Source organism: Rousettus aegyptiacus, unplaced genomic scaffold (genome assembly GCF_014176215.1).
Source record: "Rousettus aegyptiacus isolate mRouAeg1 unplaced genomic scaffold, mRouAeg1.p scaffold_m13_p_2, whole genome shotgun sequence".
Taxonomy (NCBI): Eukaryota; Metazoa; Chordata; class Mammalia; order Chiroptera; family Pteropodidae; genus Rousettus; species Rousettus aegyptiacus.
This window is the reverse complement of record NW_023416295.1, coordinates 83,341,729-83,369,453: the sequence shown is the minus strand read 5'-3', so window position 1 is coordinate 83,369,453 and position 27,725 is coordinate 83,341,729. Positions and strand designations below refer to the sequence as shown.

General features: G+C 32.2%; 1 protein-coding gene across 5 annotated transcripts in view; it reads right to left on the bottom strand.

Moving 5' to 3' along the window:
- Positions 1-7,070: 7,070 nt before the first annotated feature.
- The window catches only part of PTPN4 (protein tyrosine phosphatase non-receptor type 4), a 175,770-nt gene continuing 155,115 nt past the window's right edge, over positions 7,071-27,725 (bottom strand). For all 5 annotated transcript variants that reach the window (XM_016127566.2, XM_016127565.2, XM_016127567.2 and 2 more), the window contains 5 exons: positions 25,746-25,892; positions 24,791-24,919; positions 22,337-22,485; positions 20,927-21,062; positions 7,071-14,820 (listed from right to left, as the gene is read on the bottom strand). In XM_016127566.2, coding sequence (XP_015983052.1) covers positions 14,734-14,820; positions 20,927-21,062; positions 22,337-22,485; positions 24,791-24,919; positions 25,746-25,892 — 648 coding nt within the window. In that variant the 3' untranslated portion in view covers positions 7,071-14,733. The remainder of the gene's footprint in view (positions 14,821-20,926; positions 21,063-22,336; positions 22,486-24,790; positions 24,920-25,745; positions 25,893-27,725) is intronic.

Genomic DNA, 27,725 nt, shown 5'->3' with positions numbered 1-27,725 from the left:
ATGAGGTCATTAGAGTAGGTTCTAATCCAATATGACTGGTGTCCTTGTAAGAAAGAAAAATTTGGAGAGACAGACATACACAGAGGAAAGACAATGTAGATATGAACAGGGAGGAAAAACAAACAAACAAACAAGATATTAACAGGGAAAAGACAGCCATATGACCACAGAGACAAAGATTAAATTGATGCACCTAGAAGCAAAGGAATGTCCAGGGGTGCCATTAAACATCATAATTTAGAATAGGCAAGGAAATATGCCTACCTAATTTTTTTCCTAATTTTTGATTTATTGAGTATTATTAGGATTCCATTTTATCTCCATTATTGGCATTTAAGATCACCAGATATTTATTAAGAGCTTACTGTGTTTCAGGCACTATTTTAGGCACTGGAGATACAGCAATGAGCAAAACAGCATCTCTGCTCTTCCAGAACAAACATTCTGGTGGGGAATTAGGCCATAAACCACTACCATAGTGTTTTCCATCGTGCACCATTTTACATTTCTACCCACATTACACAGGGTTCTAATTTCTCCACAACTGCACTAACACTTATTTTCTGGTAATCAGATAATATCCACCCTAATGGGTGAGAAATGGTATCTCATTGTGATTTTGATTTGCATTTACCTAATAATTAGTAATGTTGACTATATTATTGTTACAGACTACATCTTTATATATTGTATACCCATTAACAGATTTATTTTTATTGTTTTATTTATTTGTCTATTATATCAAATAGGAAAAAGAAATTTTACAAACCATACTGAAAGTACAATACTGACTTTTTAATTTACCTGTGTAAAGTTTATTTACTCTTATTAGTAGTCTTTTTCTTATGGCTTCATGTTTCATCTAGTTTCATTTCGGCCCAAAGTACTCTCTTTAGCATTTATTTTTAGATTGATCTACTGGTAATAAACTCCCTCAGCTTTTCTTTATTGGTAAATGTCTTAGTTTCTCCTTTATTCTTGAAGGACACTTTTTGTCAGATATGGAATTCTTGGTTGGTACATTTTTCTTTCAGAACCTTAAATGTCATCCCACAATCTGATAGCTTCCAACCTTTTTAATAGAAATCAGCTGTTAATCATATAGAAGATTCTTATACCTGATAAGTCACTTCTCTTTTGCTCCTTTCAGAATTCTCTTTGTCTTTGAGATTCAACATTTGATTGTAATGTATCTCGGTGTGTGGCTTTTTTGAATTTATCCTGCATCAAGTATGTTGAGCTTTTTCCACATGTATATTTATGACTTTCCTTATATTTGGAAAATCATCAGCTGCCATTTCAGATATATTATCTGCCCCTTTTCGCTCTCGTCATCTGAAACTCCTATAAGGCTTATGTTGGTATGCTTAGTGGTGTCCCACAGGTCCCTGAGAGTCTGTCCCGTCGCCCATTCTTTTTTCTCCTTTTAGACTAATTTCAATAGTCTTATCTTCAAGTTTGCTGATCCTTTCTCTGTCTACTGAAACCTATTATTGAACCCCATTAGTGAATTTTTAGGTTCAGTTATTTTACTTTGCAATTCCAGAATTCGTTTGGATGCTTTCTATTCTCATTTTGTTCATATATCATTTTCCTGGTTTCCTTCAGTTCCTGTCCATGGTTTCCATTAGCTCATTGAATATACCTAAGACCGTTAGTTTAACATCTTTGACTAATAATTCCAATAATCTGGGCTCCCTCAGGAATGGTTTCTGTTAAATTCTTATTTTTTCCCGTGAACGAGACATATTTTTGTTTCTTTGTAATTTTGTTATTTTATTTTTGTTGAAAAGGACATTTTGAGTATTATGTTTTGCTAACTCTTAAAATGAATTACTGAGTTTTGCTTGTTGAAGTCTGGAGCTGTTTGTGAATTTTCCAAAATATTTTTACTAAGTGTGTGTTCCTTTTCATGTGTGGTCACTGAAGTTTTTATCATCTCTGGAGTCAGTCAGTACCCTGACAAATATTTCCTTAAATATCTGGCTTCCAGGAGAGAGGAGGGGGGAACAAATCCTCCTGTGTTTTAATTCCCTGGAAACAGCTTTACCCCATGGAGAATACTCACCTGTTTCTGTCTTGGCCTCTCAGTGATCAAAAAGCAGCAATCATCAGTGAGAAACCACAGTCTCCATATTTGGAAGACAAGGTCCTTATTTCCCACTCTGGCACCAGCAAGCCATATCATGACTATGGGTAGCCATCCAACTGTTGCCTGCCGCAGGTATGGGGGGTGATAGTCGCTACTATGTGAAAGGCTGAAATTCACCACAATTTAGTCTCTTCATCAAGTATCTCCTGGACGCTGCAGAATTTCCAACTAAGATTCAATGTTCCAAAATAGTTACTCCAGCTTCTGCTAGCTAGTAAATTGTTTAGGTGGGAGGATGAATTCTTGGAACTTTCTGCTACATCACTCCCATAAGACTTCATTTGGTTCTTTTAAAAAATATTCTTATTTTAATGTTTTCCTCTACATCCTTCTTGGGCATATCAATCTTACTTATAATGTTTTGTTTTTCTTCTAATTTCATCACTTTTGCCATTTCTGAGACTTTCTATTAAATAATTTTTGTCCTATGGGTCATATTTCCTTGCTTCCTTCTACCTAATTTTTGTTTGGCTGCTAGATATGACTAATTTTATTTCGTCGACATTTTTAAGTTGATTGTTATCCATAAGGTGGCTAACTAGTGATCATTTTGAGGCTTGTTTTAAGATCTCTTAGATGAGGCCTTTATTCTACAGCTTGGCTATCCTCGCTTCTAAAGTTTGGCCTTCCTTAGGATTTTACTGTATGCCCTGTGTTTTCAAGGAGCCTTCTCCACTTGCTTTAAAAAAACTTAAATATTCCTATCATTGTGGCCAGCTCTGGGTATATTCATGTTACAACTTGGTAACTGTTTTTACTCAAAAGTTTTTGTCAGGCCTTGTGGGATTTCATTTCGCTCTATGCCAAGATTAATATTCGGTCTAGGACTCGAGGTGACTTTTATGTAAATATCTACCTTTCTCTATATAAATTCCTTCTCTGGAACTTTCCTTCATATCTATCTTCTAACAGCCCCAACTTCCTAAACCTCTGATATCTGTCTCCCAAAGTAGCAAGATTACCAATCCTATTTGGGTTCCATATTTCTGCACCAGTTTATAAATTGTCTCCACATAGAAAACCTGGCAGCTTATGGAAAGGCTCACCTCACTTATTTCTCTTTTCTTACATATTATAGTCTTGTTATGTTTTGTTCCTAATTTTGTCGAAATATCCAGTAGTTTACAACAGGACGACGATTCTGAGCCCTGTTACTCCCTCATGGTCCGAAGCAGTAGTTGAAATAATTGTTTTTTGTTTAAATAGACTAAATTAAAAAACAAAGGACCTGAGTGAGCAATTCACCAAACAAAAAACAAAAACAAAAACAAAAAAACAAAACATGGCCAGTAAACACATAAAAATATTCAATCTCACTAATCATATTTAATATATACATCTTATTACATATGAGAAAATTTTAAAGTCAAGTATCCAGCAGGAGTGGAGACACACACATATTATTGATGAGATTTGCATATCAATCAAAATTTAAAATATACTTAATGGACCAGCATTCCACTCCTAGGTATTTACTCAAGAGAAATGAAAGCATGTGCCCACAGATTTGTACAGGAATGTTCATATCATTTTTATTGGTAATACCCCCCAAACTGAGAATACCTCAAAGCCCAGCTACCTATTAAAAAAACACTGATAAACAAATTGTTATATTAATAAAATGGACTACTTACCAATAAACTCATGAATCTCAAACTTTCTGATTAAACAAGTTTGTGTATGTGTGTGTGTGTATTTATTCAATTTACACAAAATTCTAGGACAGGCTAATCTAATCTACGGTGTAAGAAATACTGATTGTCTCTGGTAACGTTAAGGGTTGCACTGTGTCCATCCCCACAGAAGATATGTTAAAGTTCGAACACCCAATACCTGAGAATGTGACCTTATCTGGAAATAGGGTCATTGTAGATATAATTAGTTAAGATAAGGTCATACTGGAGTAGTGTGGGCCCCTAACCCAATATGGCTGGTTTACTTGTATGACGATAGCCATGTGAAGATGCAGATGTACAGGGAAAATGTCATATGAAGATGGAGGATTGGAGTGACGTCTAAAAGCCAAGGAAGGTCTGAGGCAATTAGAAGATAGGAAAGACACATGACTAGATCTTTCCTTAGCACCCTCATAGGGAGCACGGCCCCATCAACACTTTGATTTTGGATATCTGGACTCCCTACCTATGAAACAACACATTTCTGTTTTTTAAGCCACCTCATTTGTGGCACGTTGTTACAGTAGCCCTAGGAAATTAATAAAGGGAGGAACAGTGAAGGTAGTAATGGACTGAGAAGGTGAAAGGAAACTTTCTGGAGTGATGTTAATGCTCCATATCCAATCCTTACGTAGGGGTTTGAGTTACATGGATATACACATTTGTTAAAACTTACTGAATGGTAGGCTTAATATTTGCTTATTTTACTGATAAAAATTTTGTCAAAAAATGATATGCATGCTGAAGTGCTCAGGAGTGAAATGTATAGATGTTGGCAACATTTTATGACATGCATAAAAACGATGGATTGATGGAGAGAGGCTTAGTAGATGAACAATAATGTGATAAAGCAAATATAGCTGGGTATTAATTGTAGAACCTAGAGAATGGGCATCTAAGTGTTCTCTGTTCAATACTTTCTGTTGGAACACTTTCATAATACACAGTTGGGGGAAATTTTATATATAGTTGACCCATACATAAAAGCATGGTTTAAAAGGGAATATATAAAAGTCTAACTATAGCATCTTTTTAAAAAAATGTGTTTGATTAGTTTCAAGTATACAGTACATTGGTTAGACATTATGATGCCCCTAATTGCTCCTTCTCTCCTTTGATTTTCCACCTAGTCAATATATTAATGCTAACTACATCCCCTATGCCATGCTCCCATTCCCATGGCCATATTGTATCATCGTTTTTAATAGCCAAAATTTAAAAACTGTCTAACTATTTAACAGAGGAATTATGACATAAGTTACGGTAGAAACACACATATCTGATGGGATCAGAAGTAATGGTTGGTTAAATGAAAAACCATTTAAAGGAGAAATAAAATTTACATGTGCTTTGTTTTTGCTTAAGATATGTAAGAGCATATTCACTTGTGATTCTTTTTATTTAGGGCAAGGCTTTTTACTGTGAGTTTGAGCCCGATTATAACCCCTTAGTCTTTGTTGCAAAAAACAAACCCCAAGTATATTATCTACTTTTGTCTGTCAAGTATTTCATCTACCTTTTTTTCCTTAGTTTCTCAATTGTCTTGCTCATACCTATTTTTAATACATTTTTAAAGAACTAAATGTTTTAATGACACCTTTATAAGGTTTTGGCGAAAAGCTTACCCTTTCTTTTCACTCACATTTTTGTGGCTTGTTATAATTAAATGTAAATGTAAATAAATTTGCATGCATAGGTTAGTAAATAAACACAAGCGATTTTAGTATACTTATAACCTAACCGATGGAACTAGAAGAGCTCCAGTATAATTGAGAGTAGTCAGTAGTGGTAAGGGGGAGAACACAAGTAGAAAGAATGCCAGTCCATTAAGCAGGTTATTTGGATGGTGATTAAGAAAGCTTTAGTCACCCAAAGAATAATAGGAACTAGAGTTAATAGGAATTAGGAAAAGCTTTTGCAGGTATATCAGGAACTCAGAAGTCATTAAGGAGATTGACATATTTGTTTAAAAGCATTAAAAATGTCATCATAACCCCCAGCTCTCAAAAAGTCAAAGATACCACAAAAAAATATTTTGCAACAATGACTGTCAAATGACTAATTTAATTTCTAACATCTCATAATGAATAAAACATTAAACTTGATATAAAAATATCAATATGAAATTTAGAAAATACAAGGGATTGATAAAAGATAAAAATCTACTTAACCTTACAGAAGAAATACATTGAAATAAAATATTTATTTATGAGATGAGCAAAATAATTGATTTCAGTTCTAATAAGAATGCAGGGAGACATTCTCCAATGCTTTTGTTGGAAGCATAAACTGGTATAACCTTCTGAGAACAATTAGATAGCACTTATTAAAATTTAAAAATGTAGGTGCCCTGTAAATTAGCCATCCCATTGCTAGAAATTAACCCTATCCATATAATTGCAATGATTAATGAAAGTATTTGCATAAGAATGTTCATTGCAGCAGTTAGTACAGCAGTATCAACTAGAAACAAGCTAAGTGTCCATCAAGAAATTAAATTATGGTATATCCCTATGATAGACTACAATGCAGTGATTTTTTAAAAATGAGGTAGATCTAAATATGCTGATATGGAAATACTTCTGAGATGATAAAGCAAGCTACAGAATATATCGTGCAACCTCTTCGACATTAACGAAATGTGTATGTAAACACAAATGCATGCACACAGAAGAAAATATAAGAATTTAACAGAGGTTGTCAGTGATATTTGAGGGGGACTATTTTCAAGGGTGGAGCATGTGGAACTCCTCTTAGATCTTCCTTAAACTGTTGAAATTTTTATTATCTTATACATAAGTACAGTCCTGGCAGAATCATAAATATTTTGCCTTTTGGTGTAATTTATTTTTAGATATAAAATTATTTAAATAATATTTTCTCTAATAAATTTTTTCAGTTGAAAAATGGCATACCTAACTGCACTTGGGAATGATATGAAGCAAGTTGACTTCAGGAAGAGAAAGGGCCTTTATTTTGGCTGACAAGGTCTTATATTGGGAATACCATAGCAGAGGTTGCTGCTGGGAGATCAACAGACATTCTTTATTCTTCTAAACATTTTAGTTCCTTATTTACCCTCTCCCCTCTCCCCAATATAGCCACTATGTGAGCTAGTAATTCTAGAAATAAATGTACTTAGCATTCTCCTAGTTCCTTCTGATCACCCATTAATGAATATCACCACTGTTAGAAAAGCCCAGGACAACAAACTCATACAATAATCTTCAAAACTCCTATACTTTAAATTACTAAAGCACATCTTTATTTAGCAATAGAACAATTAAAAGTCACAGCTAGAGTTTTTTCACATTTGTGCCTAAACAACTATTGCTCAAAATGAAATATGGCCAAAAAATACATGTAATAGCATTTCACATAACATAAATTGCTCTTAGGACTAAAACAGTTTTAATGCAAATTAGCATTTTTATCCTGTTTACTGTTAGTATTCATAGATATTTTTTACATGAATTGTAGGAATTTTAATTTTTCACTGACATTAAGACAAATAAATACACAAGGCCTTTCAAGCATATATTAAGCTGCAGTGACAAATGCATAGTGATGATTTCAAATTATCCAGTGTTGATCAAATTCAAGCTTACACATTTTAAATGGAACCTAAGCTTCTTCGCCTCTTAATTAGGAAACAAACTGTGTGGAGATATATTTTTGTGAAGTGGGAGAAGAGAGTTAGTTTAGAAAATTAGGGGGCTAATTCCATTTGCTACTAGTTCAGTACAATGAAATATGAAATGACAGCAGAAATGGTAAAACTATAATTAGGAAATGAACTAGACTTTTAAGTGACTTTTTGCCCTTCATATTTACATATAGCACCTGTTACAGATAAAAAAAAAAAATCCCAAAACACCCTCTACAGAGAAACTTTTAAACTATGTAAAAAATATCATTGATGAGTATATAGTAAACTATACATCCTAAAATTAAATCTACTTTAGAAAATAAAGACTAGCTTTTCTTATTGGAAAAGATTGCAACATGGATTGTAACTGCAATGTCCTGATGCTGTAGGAACACTGGATTGGACAGTTTTAATTTAAGCATATATATTCTAATGATAGAAAATGAAAACAGCTTAATGTAAACTGTTTTTAGTCTCTTAAATCCTGCCCTTTCATGTGTATCTAAAGTGTCAGGACTTTGCCCCCTTCAATTTACTTGTGGTGCAGTATTGACTTAACCCCTAGGTACAACTCAAAACTAAACAAATGGATTTCCAAGTGTTTATGTAATATACAAAAATGCATAGCAGAAATTATAGTAAAACAAACTTGGTTTAAGCCAGCTGACAGAACTGAGTCCAGCAATACTGTCAACTGAGTAGCCTTTATTGTTCTAAATAAATTATAGAAAAGTGGCAAAGCTAAAATCACACATTCCCTTTTAAATATCATATTATCTAGAGATCATTGTAAAGCACTTAAACTTGGGTCCAATCCAATGGGCTCTATATACTAATCCATTAAATTTTTTTCCATATTTACAAAACTCCTAGGATATTTTAAAATGTATAAATTAAGTCAGTAGTAAGCATGAAATAAAGTGCTACTATTTGAAATTCAAGGAATTAATTTCAGCATTGAAATTTGACCTATTCTACAGAATACGAGAATAATTTTGTCAACTTACTGAAGGGTAGGAAAAGACAAGGGGCCAGAAAATCCCAGAATTGGGTTGAAATTTTCTTGCCAAGAAAAGCAAATAACTGGTACACTACAATTGAGGAGTAAAAATTTAAAAAGCTTCTTTTAAATAAAAGGTAGAATGGGCTCAATTGCAACTACAATGAATTTGGGGAAACCACAAATCAGCACCTATTTGGGTCTAAGATTATAATAAGCAGGGCTGAGCCTCCTTGATGGCTTCATGGTGATCTTTCATACACAAATGTAGCATTTTAGTTAAGGTTATCACAAATAATATTTACTAAATTTTGGGAACTCTCAGGACTGAGGGGGCTCTGATATTTAACTTTTAACAACTGTTAACAAAAGTTAATGAAGGAAGATATCACCTAATAGTTGTTTAGGTTGCTTACTTCATAACACTCCTGTAAAGGGAAATTAATGACTTTTTACAAGTTGGAGGGATGGAAGCAGGTGTCAAAATAATGAAGGTCCCATCGAGTCAAGTTTAATGAGCAATAAATAATATATATTACCTTTAAGAAAATGTTGATAAAATATCACACTGAAAGATTTTGGTTTAACATGTAGGATATTTTTTGTTTTGTTCTGTTGAGTTAATAAACCCTTAAGCATATAAGACATCAATGCTACAAGTCAAATTTAGACTTATCTAAGACAATGAGAATAAAAAGGCAAAAGTATTTGTCAGGGGCCTCTGAAGATATTTACTATGGTTAATTATTAGACATGGTTTTCTAGCTTCTCCAAAGTCACACTCGCACAATGATGTCTTCATTTGTGGCTGCCACAGTGACAAAGCCCGAGAACTTTTCTTTATGGTGAACACATTCAGGAGAATGATTACCTTCATGCAAAAACAACCTTCTACACTCCGGAGAAGTCTAGAATTCAGTTATATTACACTTAAAAACAGTATGCACAAATTTTCTTGAAATTTCCTATTCTAGAGCTAAAACAAAGAAAGATAAAAATGTACATTATATTTGAAATGTTTCAATGACTGCTCTTGTTTATGATGAAATTATATTTTGCTTTTAAAATTTCATTTTGTATAATGAAGTGGAATACACTCCTTTCCTTTTCAATCCCTCATGACTTTTTTTAAACAAAGAGTATCCTTAGATTCAAGCCATAATTCTAATAACATTTGATACATTCATTTTCTTTACAGCATGAAAGACATACAAATATCTTTTCCTTTTTAAACAATGAAGTAAAAGTTAACCATTTCAATCTTTTGTCCATAGAAAAATATTTTCTATATCATTTACACGATAGATAAGAAAATGCTACAGTGTTTAAGTGAAACTTTTATGAGCACAAGATTTTCAACATTTTCATTCTTGCATTTGAAATTTTAAAAGGTTTCAGGAAGTTAAATATTAGAAATTCCTCCTAAAATTGTAGACTTTAATTTGCAATACTGCTAATACCTTTCACTTTGTAAATTAAAAATTGATTTATTTATGCAATAAACCATATCTAGTCAGTGTTGATGAACTGCGTCCCAGTAATTACTACTTCTGTCTGCCCATTTAACTTGAATTACTAAAATATAAACTACAAAACTTTAGAAATCAACAGTAAACTGCTGTAAAAAAAACATGCAAATAATTAGCAGCAAATTTAGATATGGAAACAAAAATAACAGTTTGGTGTCTACACCAAATTTCACCAAGATTATGAGAATAAAATGTCTAATTTCTGGCTGAAATAGAAATTGTTTTTGATAATATTGAAAGGCTTATTGTAGTAATTGCTAATAAGAATGAAGTCTGTATATAATAAAATATTGTGTTAATAATAGTTGCAGTCATTGTAAAGCAAGTCAAACTCCCAAAAATACTATTTAGAGATTAATTTCATGGGCTCTTTGCAAAATTGCTGAAATTATGAGCAGTTAGCACTCAAAATATTTTATTATGTAAATTCCTTTGTCTCTACACAATTCTCAAAGAATTTTATAAAATGGTAGTTACAGCCTGTGTTGTGATCACATTGAGGCACCAATAAATCTTTGCCAACAGATCAGTCATTCCTATGTTTGATAAAGTTAATCCAGTGGGTTTTGATAATGTAGCTATTTTACTTGGAGGAAATACACAAAAAATGCTCGCAGAAATTGTGATTGGATAGCTGAAGCAAATGTGGGAAGTAAGCAATGTCAATATAGTTACTTTGTTGATGTGGCAGCTTACATAAAAGCTGTAGCATAAATTATGTCTTGTCATGTTAAAGATGTTTATTCCAACAAATATTTACCATAATGTATTTACTCTAAGTGATTTAAATACAAATTGACCTGAACTACAAAATAATTACAATAAAATAGATGTAAACATATCCCACATTATTGTAGTATAACTTTTATGAATTCAAAACTACTTTGGCAACCTTACCATCAGAATATTTTAAATATTCAAAAAACATATTTAATAGAACATTATTAAAATATTCTTTTCTCCCTTCTTGATAAGATTATGAAAAAGTAATGCTTTAATTCTATGTGTTCACATTATGAACATAAATTATTTGATTCTAAGTGGATGTATATTCTAAATCTTAATTCTATGTTTTAAGTGCTTTTAAAAATTAGTCTTCTAATTTGCATTTCAGAATGTTTTTCACACTGCACGCATATCAGCTTAAATACCTTACAAAAGCCTATATGGTCTGTCAGGGAAGCGTTGCTAGCAAACTGAGTTGGGGTCCTAATGTGGATCATTTTTTAAAGCCTACTTATTTTCTAAATTAAATGACATACCTTCTAAGATCATCATAGTTATTAAATCACTGCCTGAGTATAATTCTTGAGTTGAAACAGATAAAAATTCATGAGAATTTATGATGTTCACAGATACTGCCTAAAATAATACGTGAGATTAGATAAAATCTTTCAAGTTCCTGTTAGCTCTCAAGTTATAGTACTTCTAGTAGATAGGAAACTTTTGCTCAAATACCTGATTAGACCTGATCAGATCTGCCAACAGATTATAAACAACTCTACATTTAAAACAATCTTTTATGTTTGTTAGCATTAGCTTTTGTGAAACACACAAAATATAAACACACAAAAGTATCTCAGTGTATATATTAGTACCTGAAACCTTCAAGCAACTGTCTTAATGGCTTAACATACTTTCATACATTTGAAACCAGTTTTTGTATATAAATTTTCTCTTTACTCTCAATCAGAATAATCAACTCCTCCACCTCTCCTACTTGTGCAGGCAGGTCAAATAAAGGAAATTATTTGTTACACTGTTACTCTGCCTCTATTTTGAATGGTTGCATTGGTTTAACAAATACTACCAATTCTTGTGAATGTAAAGTCTATTCCAAAATATTCATCTAATGTACACAGTGCTGACAAAAATTAGATGCTCAATAAAACGTTTGAAATGAACATGGTAAACCATCTTAAATCAGAGCATTTACATAACCCCCTTGATTTACCAATATCTATTAACACTTTTAAGAATAACAGCTGGCACTAATTTCTTGAGAGAGAGAGAGAGAGAGAGATGGATGGCTGGAGGTTGGAGAAAGTAGTTTAGATATAAGGAATTTGGCATTTTTATCAAGCAATATTACATTGACATGAATGGAATCTAGAACTACTTGGTATACAAAAGCTAGGATGATTCCTAGAACCCTGTATAGATTGATAAACAGGGTAAAAAAGTTCTTAGGTGTAATGAATAAAGTCTTGCCTGTTGAGTGAACAGGCAAGCATAATTAGCATGTTCATTTTAAAAAGTTGTGGAGGATAATTTATTTTAAATTTAAGATCCCAATAAATGCCTTTAAGAAAGGACCTTTTCTGTACATAAAAATACTGACAAATACCCCCTAGATGAAAAACTGATATATATGAGAAATTTAAATATAATCCTGAAACATATATTATCATTTAAAGACTGGCATTAATGATTTAAAAAGGCAGCAGTGCTCATTGCCAAGAAATTAATAACAGTTAATCTCAGAAGTGTAAACAAAGCCCCAAATTAAAGAACATGCCAACCATGCCATTTATCTGTTTATATCTATACAACTGTATCTTTTAAAAAAAATCTATGGTTGTCATATTCTATCCATACAGTTAGGACAGACTTTCTTTTTAATTCAGATGAAAACTGCCAAAAAAGTTATTAATTATGTAGACCCCCAACATGATTTACTTTTTGACTTTCAACTTATTTCATATAGCAGTCTAAATTACATTTATATGTTGGTAAAGAATGGAATGTTCAAAAAAAACTAGTTATCTACTATCTTGTACTGTCTTGACTATGAAATCCAGAAATAGATGAGTTTCTCTTTGACATAGAGGTTATGCTTACTTTTCTTTAAAAAAAAAAAACTTAAAATATTTTAATACAATAAATTATTTGGTATCTTGGCTATTAATATTTAGGACTTAACTTCCTAAAATTTATTATGATTCTGAATATCTGAAATAACATTATTTAGATTATACTGAAGACTTAAAAATGTACATTTTCCCCCTCATATTAAATGGCACTCCAAAATATCTACCAGTCAACTCTAAATTTTATCAAGACTATGCTGAAATACTCAGAAACCACTAGTAAATGAGTCTATTTTAACCATAATCTATATAAAATAATTGTATAATAGAACACTTCAATAGGGGAACAAATTTCCATTTATATTAAAAATGGGCAATTTTAAAGTTGTCTTTCTGTAGACTTAAAAAAAAAAAAAAAGCCAAAGAGGAAAATATACACATCCTTAAAGAGAATTAGATTTTCACCAGGGAGGACAATCAAAATTCCCCATATTAACATGCTTATAACTTAAATAAGTACAAATAAACTGGAGTTATTTAATTGTATACAGAAAGGACAAGAAAATCCTCATTTCAGTTATTGAAGGATTACATTTAGATACAAATCAATAATGTTTCATTCCTCGTTTGAAGTATCTCAACCAATAAACCAGTGTGAACAAAGCTTGATTTGATATGAACTGAAATGAATGCTGAAGAGAAATAATTTAGTTAGTGACAAAAGTAAATCACAATCGATTGCTCAATCTTTAGCTTAAAATATCAATGTTTAACTTTAATATGCATATTATATGCCATTTCTACAGTTAGGCATAAAATAAATATTAAATTTGAAGAATAAAACATCTTTTAACTTGAGCTGCTAAACTGTAACCCTTGTCCCTCAGAAAAGGAATGTGCAGATTTTGAACAATTCCATAGCAGCAGAGTACTCACTCAGTAGAACACAAATTACCTTTGCTTCCTGTGGCAAAATACAGGAATTGAGTAAGAAACAGAATTTCCTTACCCTTCTTTGACAGCGTTAACTCCCAATACAAGAAGCTATTTTGAAATGTGAACTGATTCAGAATGCATAAAAATGTAAATGTACAATATACATATATACCTCCTAGTATGGTCAAATGAGTGCCTTTTTATTAGACAAACACGTCTCAAGGCACTTAAGGGGTTAAGACACAATGCATGCATTATCCTTTACATTAAGTATGTGAAATCACATGATTTGGAATAAGCCAACCTTATGATAAATATAAGTTACATTATTAAATTCAAGAAAATTTGTAGATTCATATTTATACTTTCTATAAGATGCTGGTAAATGGACAATGTGCAGCATTTCCTGGGAAAAGCAAATTCCACCTTTCTTTTTATGAACAGCAGGTCTCTACAGGGGGAGTGTAGGGAAAGATGTGCTGCATCCATAGGCAGTGTATTGGCTAATATTGAAAATGATATTGCTAAAATTTTAAAAATAAAGTCTCATAATCAGTAATAGTAAGTATGTGAATCACTGGAAAACACCAGAGCTAACTTCTGATGTTTACTCTTTTTGCTTTCAAAATACAAGTGTGTAACAGAGATGATAAGAATTCTGAGCCTTGTTTGTGGCAATTCTATCAGAAGGGGACTGCCTGGCACCACCTCAAAATTTCATAAATTACCCTGAACATACTCAGTTATTCACTATGTGTTCGGAGCAAAGCATGAAATAGTCTTCAAACACATGAATTATAGGTTTTGAAAGAGTGACTTTTTAAACATAAAGTGCAACAGTGCTGAAGTTTTCAGTTTTTGTTAGTTCTTCATTTTCTTCTTTTTTTGTTTGTTTAGATGCCATTTCCTGCAAGCAGTATTATGGCATAGTGAATATAATGGAAAGCGGTTTTCCAACACATATTCCACATCTTTTCCTTTTTATTTATTTGATGATGTTGTTAAGGGTTTAACAATTCCTTCTTCATAAACTTTCAAAATAGCTTCACATACAAATCTGTATTGACTCTGAAAAATAAAATATAAAAAATAGAACTGATCAGAAAAAGCTAGAAAACAATTAAAATATGACAAATAACTCACTTGGCTTACTTACAAAAGATATGCAATGTAAAACTATACAGAGACATCGTTTTTCATGAACAGAATAGCAAAAAGTAAAAAACGTCTGACAACGTATTTTATTGGCAAAACTCATTCATATGTTGCTAGTATCCTTACCATTACCCCAATCCCTTTGGAAGGCAATCTGGCAGCACATGACAAATTGCATCAATTTATCTATTGACCCAGCAATCTCACTTCTAGGAATCTATTTGAAGATAAACTAGAAAAAGAAATTTAAAACATATTCATAAATGAAGCTACTTACGAATTATTTATAATAATAAAAAAGTAGAAACAATCCAAATTGCCATCAAGAATAGACCTGGTGAGTAATCTGTGGCATGTTTTCACAGTGCAAGACTATGTAGTAGGGGAGGAAGAAGAGTCTACAGACTACTACAGAATGATTCCAGAATATTTTGTTAAGTAAAACAAGCAAGTTAGAGAAAACTGCGTACAATATATTATCTTTATAAGAGAAAGAGGGGGGAGATACAAATATCTATCTAACTCAATATAGAAGTTTTAAAAAAAGCAAGGGAAGGATAAATAATTAAAAAATGATTTCCTAGGAATAAAGGGAAGGAGGGAGAAAGGTACAGGACAAGGACAGAAATTAGACTTCAGTGAGTATATTTTCTTATCTTATAGATTTTACTTTGGAACCATATAAATATGCCCTTTTAGACCATTAATTAAAAAAAAACTATAACTTGAAAATAATATGAAACAGAACAGGTATATATCTCGTTCATGTCATAACTACATAGAAAGGAGCTATTTCAGGGGACTCTAAAATAGTATTTGACTGTATCTCTTGTAGAATACATCCAAAAAGCAAAAAGAACTATGGAAAAAAAATTGAAAATTCTTTTCAGACCATACTACTGGTGGTAGTAGTTATTAGTTTGGTTATTCTGAGACTGTTGTATAATGTGGAATAAAACAAATGAGTACTTGTGACATTCTAAGTCTTTCATTGCTGGTATTGTAGAGAACCAGCATTTTCGTTAAAGGAGAAAGGGGATAAAGATCTAAGGTAGAGGATGTTAAGTAAAAATACTATGGTCCTGAATTTGTATTGGAAATACCAGTATTAATTCATAAGTTTGTTTTTCTACCTCTGACAACTGAAGATTTCTAGAGACAAATGCTAACACTAACCCCAAAGCAATAAAACACCCTAGTGCTCACAGGTGCTCCCTAAAATAATTTCTCAATAAAAAGAACCAGTATTTTTGGGGAAAATTACAGAGTCTAAGTTTGAGGCAGGAAGTGTAAAAGCTGGGGCTTAGACATCTTTATTGTTGGCAAGGAAGCTATCAAAGTTACTAGGGCCTTGACAAAAAGGCTTAGGAACCAAGCTGGATATGCTTCCACTAGCCAAAAATAAGCCAGTTTAGGCATCATTAAGAATAATAGGTACAAAGGGTTGAACTATATCACATATGTAAAAATCCATGATTTCGAAATAATACCAAAATAAACAAAAGTAAGTAGTCGCTACTGAGAGAGGCAAGTGAATCAACTCATTATACTGAAAACTTCTAAATAAAGAAAAAACATCAAATGTTTCTATATAGACTGTACCACTGGTTAACCAAATGTTCAGCTAATGTATGAACAAAGAATGATAGAATATCATCATTTTGAAAACCCAATGAATTAATGATGCACATATTGATCACCAAAAGCTGCTTAACATCACAAAAAGAAAGGCATTATGTGCCTCTTACAGAGACCACCACCTTGGAAAGGCAATGAGCAAAATCCAGGCTGTGGGAAACTATGTAGCACAAACAATCTGGTTTGTTCATTAAATAAACTGCAAGAAAAAGATGTAGGAGGAAGCTACAGATTTAAAGAGATTTAGGAGACATATCAACCAATCAAAATGTGTGCACCATATCTGAATCCTGACTTTTCACATAGTGTAAAGGCAAAAACAAAACTATGTATGATATGATCCAGCAATTTGAATTCTGGGCATATATCTAAAAAAAGTTGGAAGCACAGCCTCGAAGAGATTTATACATCCATGTACACAGCAGTATTACTCACAGTAACCAAAAGGTAAAAACGGCCCAAATGTCCATTGACAGATGAAAGAATAAACAAAATGTGGTCAATACATATAATGAAGTCTTTTTCAGCTTTAAAATAAATTCTCACACATGCTGTGATACGGAAGGACCTCAAAGACGTTATGCTAAGTGAAGTAAGCCAATTACAAAAGACAAAACAAAACAAAACAAAACTGTATAATTCCACTTATATGAGGTATTTAGAGTAGTCAAATTCATAGAAACAGGAAGTAGAATCATGGTTGCCAGGGACTGGGAAGAGAGGGAACTGAGAGTTGTTTTAATAGGTACAGAGTTTTAGTTTTGCTAGATGAAAATATTTTGGAGATTGGTTATATAACAGTGTGAATGTACTTAAACACTATTGAATAGTACACTTAAAAACTGTTAAGATGGTAAATTTTGTTGTGTATCTTACCACAATTAAAAATTTAAAAAATAATTATGTGTGAATGTAGATACAAAAATCTCAAGAAAATACTAACAAATCAAATGAAGCAACATATTAAAAGAATTATATACCATCTCCAAGTAAGATTTATCCCAGGAATGCAAGGTTAGTTTAACATCCAAAAATCGATCAATGTAACATACTATAATAAAAAACAAAAAACCATATGATCATTTCAACAGACACAGAAAAAGCATTTAACAAAACTGAGTATCTTTTCATGACAAAAACAGTCAACAGACTCGTAACAGAAAACTTCTTCAACCTAATAAAGGGCATTTATGAAAAAACCCATGACTAACATGATCCTTAGTGGTAAAAATCTAAAGCTGTCCTTTTGAGGTCAGGAACGAGACAAGGATGTCTGGTTTAACCACTTCATTTAACATTATATTGGAGGTTCTAGCCAGGACACTTGGGCAAGAAGAAGAAAAGGATAAAGAAAAAAATAATCTAAACTGGAAAGGAAGATGTACACTATTTCTATTTGCAGATGACATGATCTTGTATATAGAGATTCCTAAGGTATCCATTTTCACACACAAAAAAACTATTATAGTTAATGAATGAGTTCATCAAGGTTGCAGGATACATGATCAATAAACAAATCAAATAAACAAATACAATATTTCTATACCCAAGTAATGAAGAATCCTAAAATGAAATGAACAGTTTCACTTAAGATAGTACCAAAAAGACTAAAAACTTAAGAATAAATTTAACAAGAGACATGCAAGACTTGCACACTGAAAGACTACAGAACATCACTGAAAGAAATTTAAAAAGACATATATTAACGGAAAGACAGTTTTTGTTCATGGTTTGGAAGATGGAATATCATTAAGATGGCGACACTCCCCCAAATAAGCTACAGGTTAAATGTAATCCTTATCTTTCTTTTTTTGCAGAGAGGACAAACTGATTCTAAAATTCATATGTAAATGCAAGGGACTCAAAATAGCCAGTCTTTACAAAGAACAGAGTTGGGAGATTCACATCCAGATTTCAAATTTCATTACAAAGCTATAGTTTAAGACAGTATACTAGCATAAGAATAACACACAAATCAATGGAATAAAATGAAAGTCCAGAAATAAACCCTTATATTTGTGGTCAACTGATATTTGACAAGAGACTCAGAGACAATTAATAGGAAAAGAATAGTCTTTTCAACAAATGGGGCTAGGACAACTTGATATGCACATACAGAATAAAACTGGAACTCTACCTCAAACCAAAGTGCAGAAATTAACTCAAAATGGATCAGACACCTATTTGTTAGAACTAGGCTATAAAATTCTTCTAAGAAAACAGAGGACTAAATATTTGAAACTCTGAGGCAACGATTTCTTAGATATGGACACCAAAAACATACATGATTAAAAAAATTAACTGGCCTTCATCAAAATTGAAGACCTGTATGCTTCAAATGACATAATCAAGAAAGTGAAAGAACAGCACGGAAGAAAATATTTGCAAACCATAGATATACAAGGGACTTACATTCAGAAAATAGGAAGAACTCTTACAACTCAACAATGAAATGATAAAGGGCCAAATTGAAAAAAGGGCAAAAGATATGACCAGTTTTCTAAAGACTATATACAAATAAATGGCCAATAAGCACATAAAAAGATGCATGAAATCATTAATTAGAAAATGCGAATCAAAACCACGATGAGAAAAACATTTTATATTCAGTGAATGGCTAAAATAAAAAAAAATATAATAACAAGTGTTGATGATAACGTGGAAAAACAGAACCATCAGACACTGCTAATGGAACTGCAAAGTGGCACAGCTGCTTTGGAAATGAACTGGCAGTTCCTTAAAAGATTCAACAGTTACCATATGATCTAGCGATTCCACTTCTGGGTATACACCAAAGGAAGAAGAAAACATTTTGACACAAAACCATACACAAATGTTTATGGTGCTATTATTCATAATAGGCAAAAAGTGGGAACAATCCAAATGTCTATCAACAGATAATGAATGGATAAACAAAATGTGGTATATCCATACAACGGAATATTATTTGGCCAAAAAAAAAGCAATGACGTATTGGCACATGCTACAGAATGGATAAACGTTAAAATATTATGCAAATTAAAAGAAGCTAAATACAAAAGACCGAATCGCATGATTCCATTTATATGAAAGGTCAATAATAGGTAAACCTATAGAGACAAAGTAGATTAGTGGTTGCCTAGGGCTGGGCCAGGGGGGAGAGTGGAGAAGGTATAAGGGAAAATAGGTATAAAGTTTCTTTTTGAGGTGACGAAACCATTCTAACATTAGATTGTAAAGATGGTTGCAAAATTCTGTGACATACTAAAAACCACTGAACTGTATACTTTAAAAGAGTAAATTTTATGGTATGTATATTACATTTTAATAGGGCTTTTTTAAAATTAAAAAATATGAATTATATGAGACAACTGGAAATTTGAATACTGGTTATTTGATGTTATTATGGAATTATTGTTAATTATACTTTGATATGATAATGGTATTGTGGTTTGCTAAGAAGAAAAAACATCTTTTAGAGAGTCATGCTAAAATATGTTTATAAACAAAATTATATGAAGTCTAGGATGTGCTTCAAATGAGGGTAGAAGAGGTGGCAGTACAGATGAAATAGTATGGCAAAGGTTGTTAGGTCTGAGTACTCAACACAGTAGTGTTTATTATACTGTTTACTTTTTTTGTTTAAAATTTTCCATAATTTAAAGCTAAAAAAATGACAAGCACTTATTAGATTATATAGGTCAACTTTCAGTAATCTAAATGCTACCAATGATGCTAGCATTTCATAATGGCTAATGTAGAAAAACTAATCTTAACATTAATTCTATAATTCTGTGATTTTTCTTTTGATTCCTGGAACACTATTCAGAGTCAGTGGAGAATACAATAAGTTAGCAGCTTAATTTCTATGACTTTTGTTGTTATTGCAATATAACTTATTGTGTAGAAAAGAAAGGCAATTTCGTCACAGCTGAAAGCAGGTCTATCAAGATTCTCCAGTTCAGAAATACCACTGTCCTCAGCATTCCACTTCACTAAGTAATACCAGGCAAGTTCCTCTGTGCCTGTTTAAGCACTCAAAATTTAACATGCTAGGGTGGTATTGAAAAACATTTTTTTGTAAAAGACCAAATAGTAAATATTTTAGGTTTTACAGATCATATGGTATCTGTTGCAACTTCTCAACTCTGCTATTACAGTGTGAAAGTAGCCATAAATAATATGCAAATAAATGACCATAGCTATATTCCAATAAAACTTTATTTACAAAAACAAGTGGCAGGCCAGATGTGGCTCATCAGCCATATTTGACAACCTCTCTGGCAGAGCTTATTAGCTCCTGGCAGGGAATAAAAAAGCTAAAAATATAGTTTGGAATATACATTGATAACAAAAACCACCATGTTGAAAATACACACTTAACATGGGATACAGTACTTACAGGTGTTTGGATCATCATGGCTCGTTGATCTCTCATTGTTCTTACAATGTCTAGTGGATAAACTGGTTGATTGCATTCAATGAGACACATGGCTGTTTCCATAGTAATAAGAACCCCAGTTCTTCCAATTCCAGCACTAAAAAAGACAAATATGGGGCAAGGTCTTACTGATACCATTCCATTAAACATCTGTGGATTTTGTACAAGAAATTAAAGTACTGAATCATAATACAGTGAATTTTGATCTTAATGTTTAATATTACAAAATATCTAGCAGGCCAACTAGATATTTTCAAAATTGAAAAAAATTTCACACTTGATACAGATTAAAATAGTTTGAATCCATGCCCTTCCCATTGTTAGCTGTAAAAACGCTATTTTAAAAGAGTTACATTTTAGTTTTTAAAATATAAACAAGATATAGAAGCTTATTGGAGCAAACCTGCTTTAAAATATAAAAGAACTATAATAATCTGTCACTAACAAACACAAAAGATAGTATTTTACACACTCAAATAAATCAATTTTTAAAGCCAAATTTAATTTTGATTAAACTTTACCACTTGATATAGTCAAGAACAATTTTTTGAAGAATTCTCTGTAAACACGGCTTAGTGGATATTGGGGACTTAGGATATAAAATGGCCAAATTCATTCACCAGTCCTGCCATTTTGTCTCTCAAATATTTGGTCTACAATCTGTTTTTGGCGATTTGAAAGTCTTTGCTTAAAAAGTGCAGGAAAGTTTAAGGATAAAGAGATAGCTCAACACATCCTCTGAATAAATCACTTAATAACAGAGGTGGCCAGGGCAGGCAGAAAATAATTTCTGTCTCCTAATCTCTTGGTTGGTTGCAGTGAAGGCTGGAGTCACTGTACTTGGCCCTTTAAGAGCAAAAGGGGGCACGCGTCTGAAAGGAAGGGAGGACAGTGTACCACTATTTACTGGAGCTCCTAAAAGTGGCTTATTTGTGATGGTATTGAGTAGGGCTATTTCAAGAGATGAGAATACTCACTAAATGTCCTGAGGGGCCACAGCTCAGGAAGAAGTACCTTGTTGGGCGGGGGAAATCTAAACCTTAGGCTGCAACCAAATGTCTACCTTATTGTATTTCATCAAGTTTAAGATATCATCATTTATAAGACACATTCCAAGTTGAGAGATGTTAAACTGTGAAAAAGACAAGTTTCTGAGAATCAGTGCAATAAAGTGTTATTTTTACTTCTTATGATAAAGTTTCCACCAATCAGCTGGAACATACCCTTTTTACCTTCTGCCTTCAGATCACAGCTTTGGGTTCTAATTATAGTGAAAATCACAACTTAAAGACAAAATAAAATACATATTCCCTTTAAAAAATGACATCTAGTCAGTCAGCTATTCAATCATAAGAACAGAAAATAGAATACCTGCAATGAACAACAATAGGTTCTTCCTTGCCAGCCCTTTTATTTCGTACATGACAAACAAAATTCAGAAAATCACTTGAATCATCAGGGACACCATGGTCAGGCCAGGCGATGTACTGGATCTGAGTAAGTTGACGACTCTCATTTTTCTAACATAAATGAAAAATTATGCACCTTGACTTAGGGATTATCTTTAAAATATAAATATTCATTTCATTTTAATTTTAGAAGAAAAGCACAAGAAACTACTCTCACTACCTCTCCAGAAATTTATACACTCAATAAAACCCAAAATTTCAATAAGAAAGGAAACTGTTTTATAGAAACAGTTGTATCCATTTAATTATCAGCTACTTCGATCATTACTCTTCTTCTAACTCAATTCTTATATTTGTAAAGTATTTTAAAGATGATAATCAAGTAAACAGGCAAAAACGAGTAAAGTTCTAGAATAATGTTTAATGAAAAAGAATTGTTGGGTGAACAAAAATGGTACAGTACAAAAATGTTTTTTTGAAAAAATTGGGCTAATCCTAAAAAAACACAAGTAAAAACACATAAATCAGGAAAATAAAATCTCAAACTAAATGTAGATTAACAACTGAATATCATTAAAACACAAAGTCAAATCAGGGCTTAATTCTTTTTTGAGAGCCAAGAGTTGGTATGATACAGAAAAAGGTAATGGATTTATACATCTCAACTCTGACATTTAAGGCACTTAATATCCAGAGCCTCATTTAAAAATGAAATAACATCTATTCTTCAAAGGGATAGTCTTATATTGAAAGGATTCTATGATAGAGAGAAACGGTCAATCTCCCAATCAGCTGTTAGAAGTCATATGCTCAAAAAATGGTAGCTATAGTCATTTAACAATGAATTTGGTTATTGTTTACATTCAAGGGAGTTTCCAAAAAAGGCCATGAAAGAGACAATTAAGAAAGGAACTAATGAAAGAATTCTCAAAGATACTACAGTATAATTTAATCATGAATTTTTCAGAATCCTGTAACTCTCTAAAATAAATTGGAGGTATCTAACATAAACTACCTTTATTATTGATAACAAAAAAATTTAATGGTACCAATAACCTATAAGAATGTGTAATGTAAAATCATATTTTATTAAGTTTGGGGGGTAGCATCTGTCTTTCCATCCATGTATGTATGTATTTATAATAGTAAATTTATTTTCCCAATTATTTGTGTCAAATTTTAGAAACTAATTGTATCTTAGCATAGTTCTGAGGTACTCAAGATTTGCAAAGAAAAACCACTATAGTATATAAAACTGCTCTGGATAATCTATAGGTGAAGTACAATAAAGAGACTATGCCAAAGATACAAACATTATTTTATGTAATCATATACAGCCTATCTTTCATATCTACTTGAGAAAATGAAGATATCTTATTGCCTTGCCTTGTTATGTTAGACCATGAGCTATGCAGTATATGTCCTTAAACACTAAATTCATTCTGATGGAATCTCTAGCTCCTAAGATTCTGAAACTTTATTTTTTATTTCTTGTAAATTTAGCTTTATTTACAACTTCTAGCTCCTTCTCTTTTGGCCAGTAAAGCTGTATGGCTCAGTATTTTTGGGCTCCTTTAATCATACTCAGGGGGTGGAGACAGGGGGAAATAGAGCTCTCATATCTAAAGGCTTAATCATTGATGGGCTAGCCCTAGGTCTTCATAGTTTGTACTGTTTGCTCTTCTCTAGCAATTATTTCTTTCTTCCTCAGCCCTCTTCAAAACCAAATGTGGGTGGCAGGGGAATATACAGCTGCAAGCGGTGAAAGTAGGGTTCACTGTCTCTAGCAGCCTGACATGACTGGCAGTGTGTTATCCTCTATACACATCTTCCAAATGGGTTATCATATATTAATCGGTTTCCATTTCTGGCTCTGGATTTGGAAGCCAAGGAGAGTAATTCAGGTGGCAGTAAGAAGAATTAGCAAATAGAAAGCTATAATCTATCTTCTTGGAGGGTCCTGCCCATTATTTTTTTCCCTTAAAACTGAGGACATTGAGATTTCTCTCTTCCACTGTTTTAAAAAAGGCAATTAACTAATTTGAAAGCTTACAATTGTTCTTTCCATTTTAACAGATACTCAAATACTTTATTGATATTTTTTGGAGGAAAAAATCTTTATAACATACCCCTGGTATAATTTTTATAAACAGGCAAAGTAATAAGAGTAATAAATATTCATATATTAGGTTTTTTTTCAATGACCATTCAGTTACCTATAGAAATTGGAAATATATTTATTATAGTAGGAAAATACACTCCATGAAATTCCAGAGCATCCCAATGACGCCAATAGTTCAGTAATTTAAAATTAATACTTCCTAGTAACCAGGACTCAGACTAAAAACATTTTCAACTTTCAAAGCCTTCACCTTGAACATAGCAGTATTAATGAATGGATATCTTGCCTTCCCACCTCTTGGTTAAACAGTGTCATTTTCCTGAAGATATATGCAGTGTTTCCTTCTTCTGAGTGGCAGGTGACTTGGTAGCATCCATAGGATGAACTTCCTGTGGGTTCTGGCCAATATTGGTGACATTTAACCTAAAATCAATAGATTCAATATACATACATATATATATATATATATATATATATATATATATATATATATGTATATAATTTAGATTCTCTAATTTTTAAAATGTTTTAATTTTTAAGAACTTTCAAACTTACAAAAAGTTATAAGAATAATTTAATGAACTCTCATACATGCTTTACCTAGATCTACCAACTATTAACATTTCTCCTTTGCTATTTTTTTATTTCTGTAATAACTTGTTTGGATATATTTTGAGACTGCAAATATCCTATTTACAATAAGCTTTCACCCAATGTTTTACCATTTGTGATTAATTCTTGCCCGAATCGATTACTACTATGAGGATGGCAAAATAGTGCACTCATTTTTGTATTTTTTTAGATTTCAATTAACAATGAGAAAGGATCTTTAATTAAAATACCAAACATAATCCATTTATTTTCATAATTAGAATTAAAAAATAGTTTTATTGACATAAAATTCATATACCATATAATTTATCCATTTAAAGTACATAATTCAATTGTTTTCAGTATATTCACAGAGCTATGTAACCATTACCACAATCACTTTTACAAATTTTCATCACTCTCCAAATAAATCCCATAACCATTAGTAATCATTGTGCATTCCTCTATCCCATCCCCCTAAACCCACTCTAGACCTAGACAACCACTAATCTACTTTCTGTCCTCTGTGGATTTAAAAGTTACAAAACAAAAGAAAACAAAAACCAAAAACCTAAATTGATGTGAACATTCTGATAACAGTATATGCAATGTAATTTACGAAAGCCCAAGCAATGTGTAAAATTCAAATATCACTTACTCTGCCACGTTCAACTTGTGTGGTTAACATTACAACCATGGAGGAGCCTTGTTCCCAAGTCATCTGCCAAAAATCTGTACAAGTGTGTGGTAATGGCCCTTGACAAGCAATGTACTGATTTATAATGCTCGAAGAAGGAATTTCCATCTAAAAAGAAAAAGACACAGAAATAAAATCTTTTGAATTATTACTTTTTGTTTTACCTACAGCACCTGGTCCTCCTAGGTGGTCTCTCATCAAGTACTAACCAGGCCTGACCTTGCTTAGCTTCCAAGATCTGACAGGATCAAGCTTGTTTAGGGTAGCATGGCGGTAGACCATTTGCTTTAGATTTTACATGTACTATATGGAACATAAAAGGATATTAGAAAAATATAAATTCGTTATTATTTTCAGAAAGAAGTAAGGTTGTGAGTATTGGGGGAAGATGAGTCATCATCCTACTATATTTTGAGATTAAATTTAAGAAAAGATGACACATGCACACGGCAACTGGAAGAATACCGAAGGATGACATCTCAGCCTCTAGTTTATGCCCATGAGGGCAATCCTTTATTCTAGTTTCTAATATATCCTTTCAGAGATATTCTATATACCACACACAGGAACATGCAAAGCTATCTCTCTCTCTTTTTTTTTTTTTGTAAAACATAATGTTATGCATCTTGTTTCTTTTACTCCACTTTATCTTTGAGATTATCTCAGATTAGTAAATAAAATTCTTTCTTTTTAATGGCTCTACTTTATAAACAGACTATACTTTATATAACAGACATTTAAGTTGCTGCTGACTTATTTGCTGCCATAAACAAAGCTGCACTGACTACTTCTGTAAACCTAACATTTTTGTGCACATAAGAAATACATTTGTATGGGCAAAGGAAGAAATGAGAATGCTGGATCAAAGTGTATGTGCGTTTAAAATTTTTACAGTGCCAAACTGCTCTCCAAAGAGGTTGAACCTATTTATACTTTACCAATAATATATGAGGAATGCTTGTTTCCTGATAATCTCCTTAATATATCCACAATCCCCAATCCACAATTGTGAAACTCCTAATGCTCTAAAGTGTAAATTTTTTTTTCTTTTGGTATGCCTGACCTAACCTAAGACTCCTTTGACAACACTATCCGAGTTGAACTGAACTAAAACTAATTATAGTCTTTATTAGTCCCCTTAGTGGAAATATCAATAGTTTGCTCTTGAATATCAATATAATGATTACAGGGTAATGTTCCATAGCCTGCAGGGGGATGTTACCTACATAATATATGGTACATGTACTTAAAAGCTTTAAAAAATCCAAAAAATTCTAAATTCCAAAGCATATTTGACCCCAAGGTTTCAGATAAAGGATACAGACTTACATATGGTATTATCGATCTTTTTGATATTTCAATCTAATAAGTGAAAAATGGTAATTCCTTGCAGTTTTGATTTGTATTTCTCTTTTTGTCAATTAAGTTGAGTGTATTATTTATTTGTCATTGTTATTTTTCTAAGTGTTATAATGGTATTGTGGATTTGCTAAAAAAATAAAAAGTCCTTAGAGATACATACTAAGATAGTCAATCCTCATTATTCACAAATTCTGCATTCTTGCTAAAATTTATTTGTAACTCTAAAATACTCGGAGAGCTTTCATAGTTATTTATAGACCTGTCCAAAGAGGTGAAAAATTTAAGCCATCCAATGTGTACACTTCTAGCTAGTGTTGGATAAGACACCTTCTGCCTTCTTGTTTCTGCTCTCATAATGTAAAACAAGTATCATTTTTGCAGTCTATTTAGTGCCACATTTTAATTTTTGTGCTTGTCAGTGATTTCACTATTTAAAATGGTTCCCAAGGGTAGTACTGTCTAGTGTTCCAAGTCTAAGAAAGCTGTGATATGCCTTATGAAAACACATACATTAGATAAGCTTCCTTAAGGCATACATTATAGTGCTGTTGGCTGTGAGTTCTATGTTAATTAATCAAT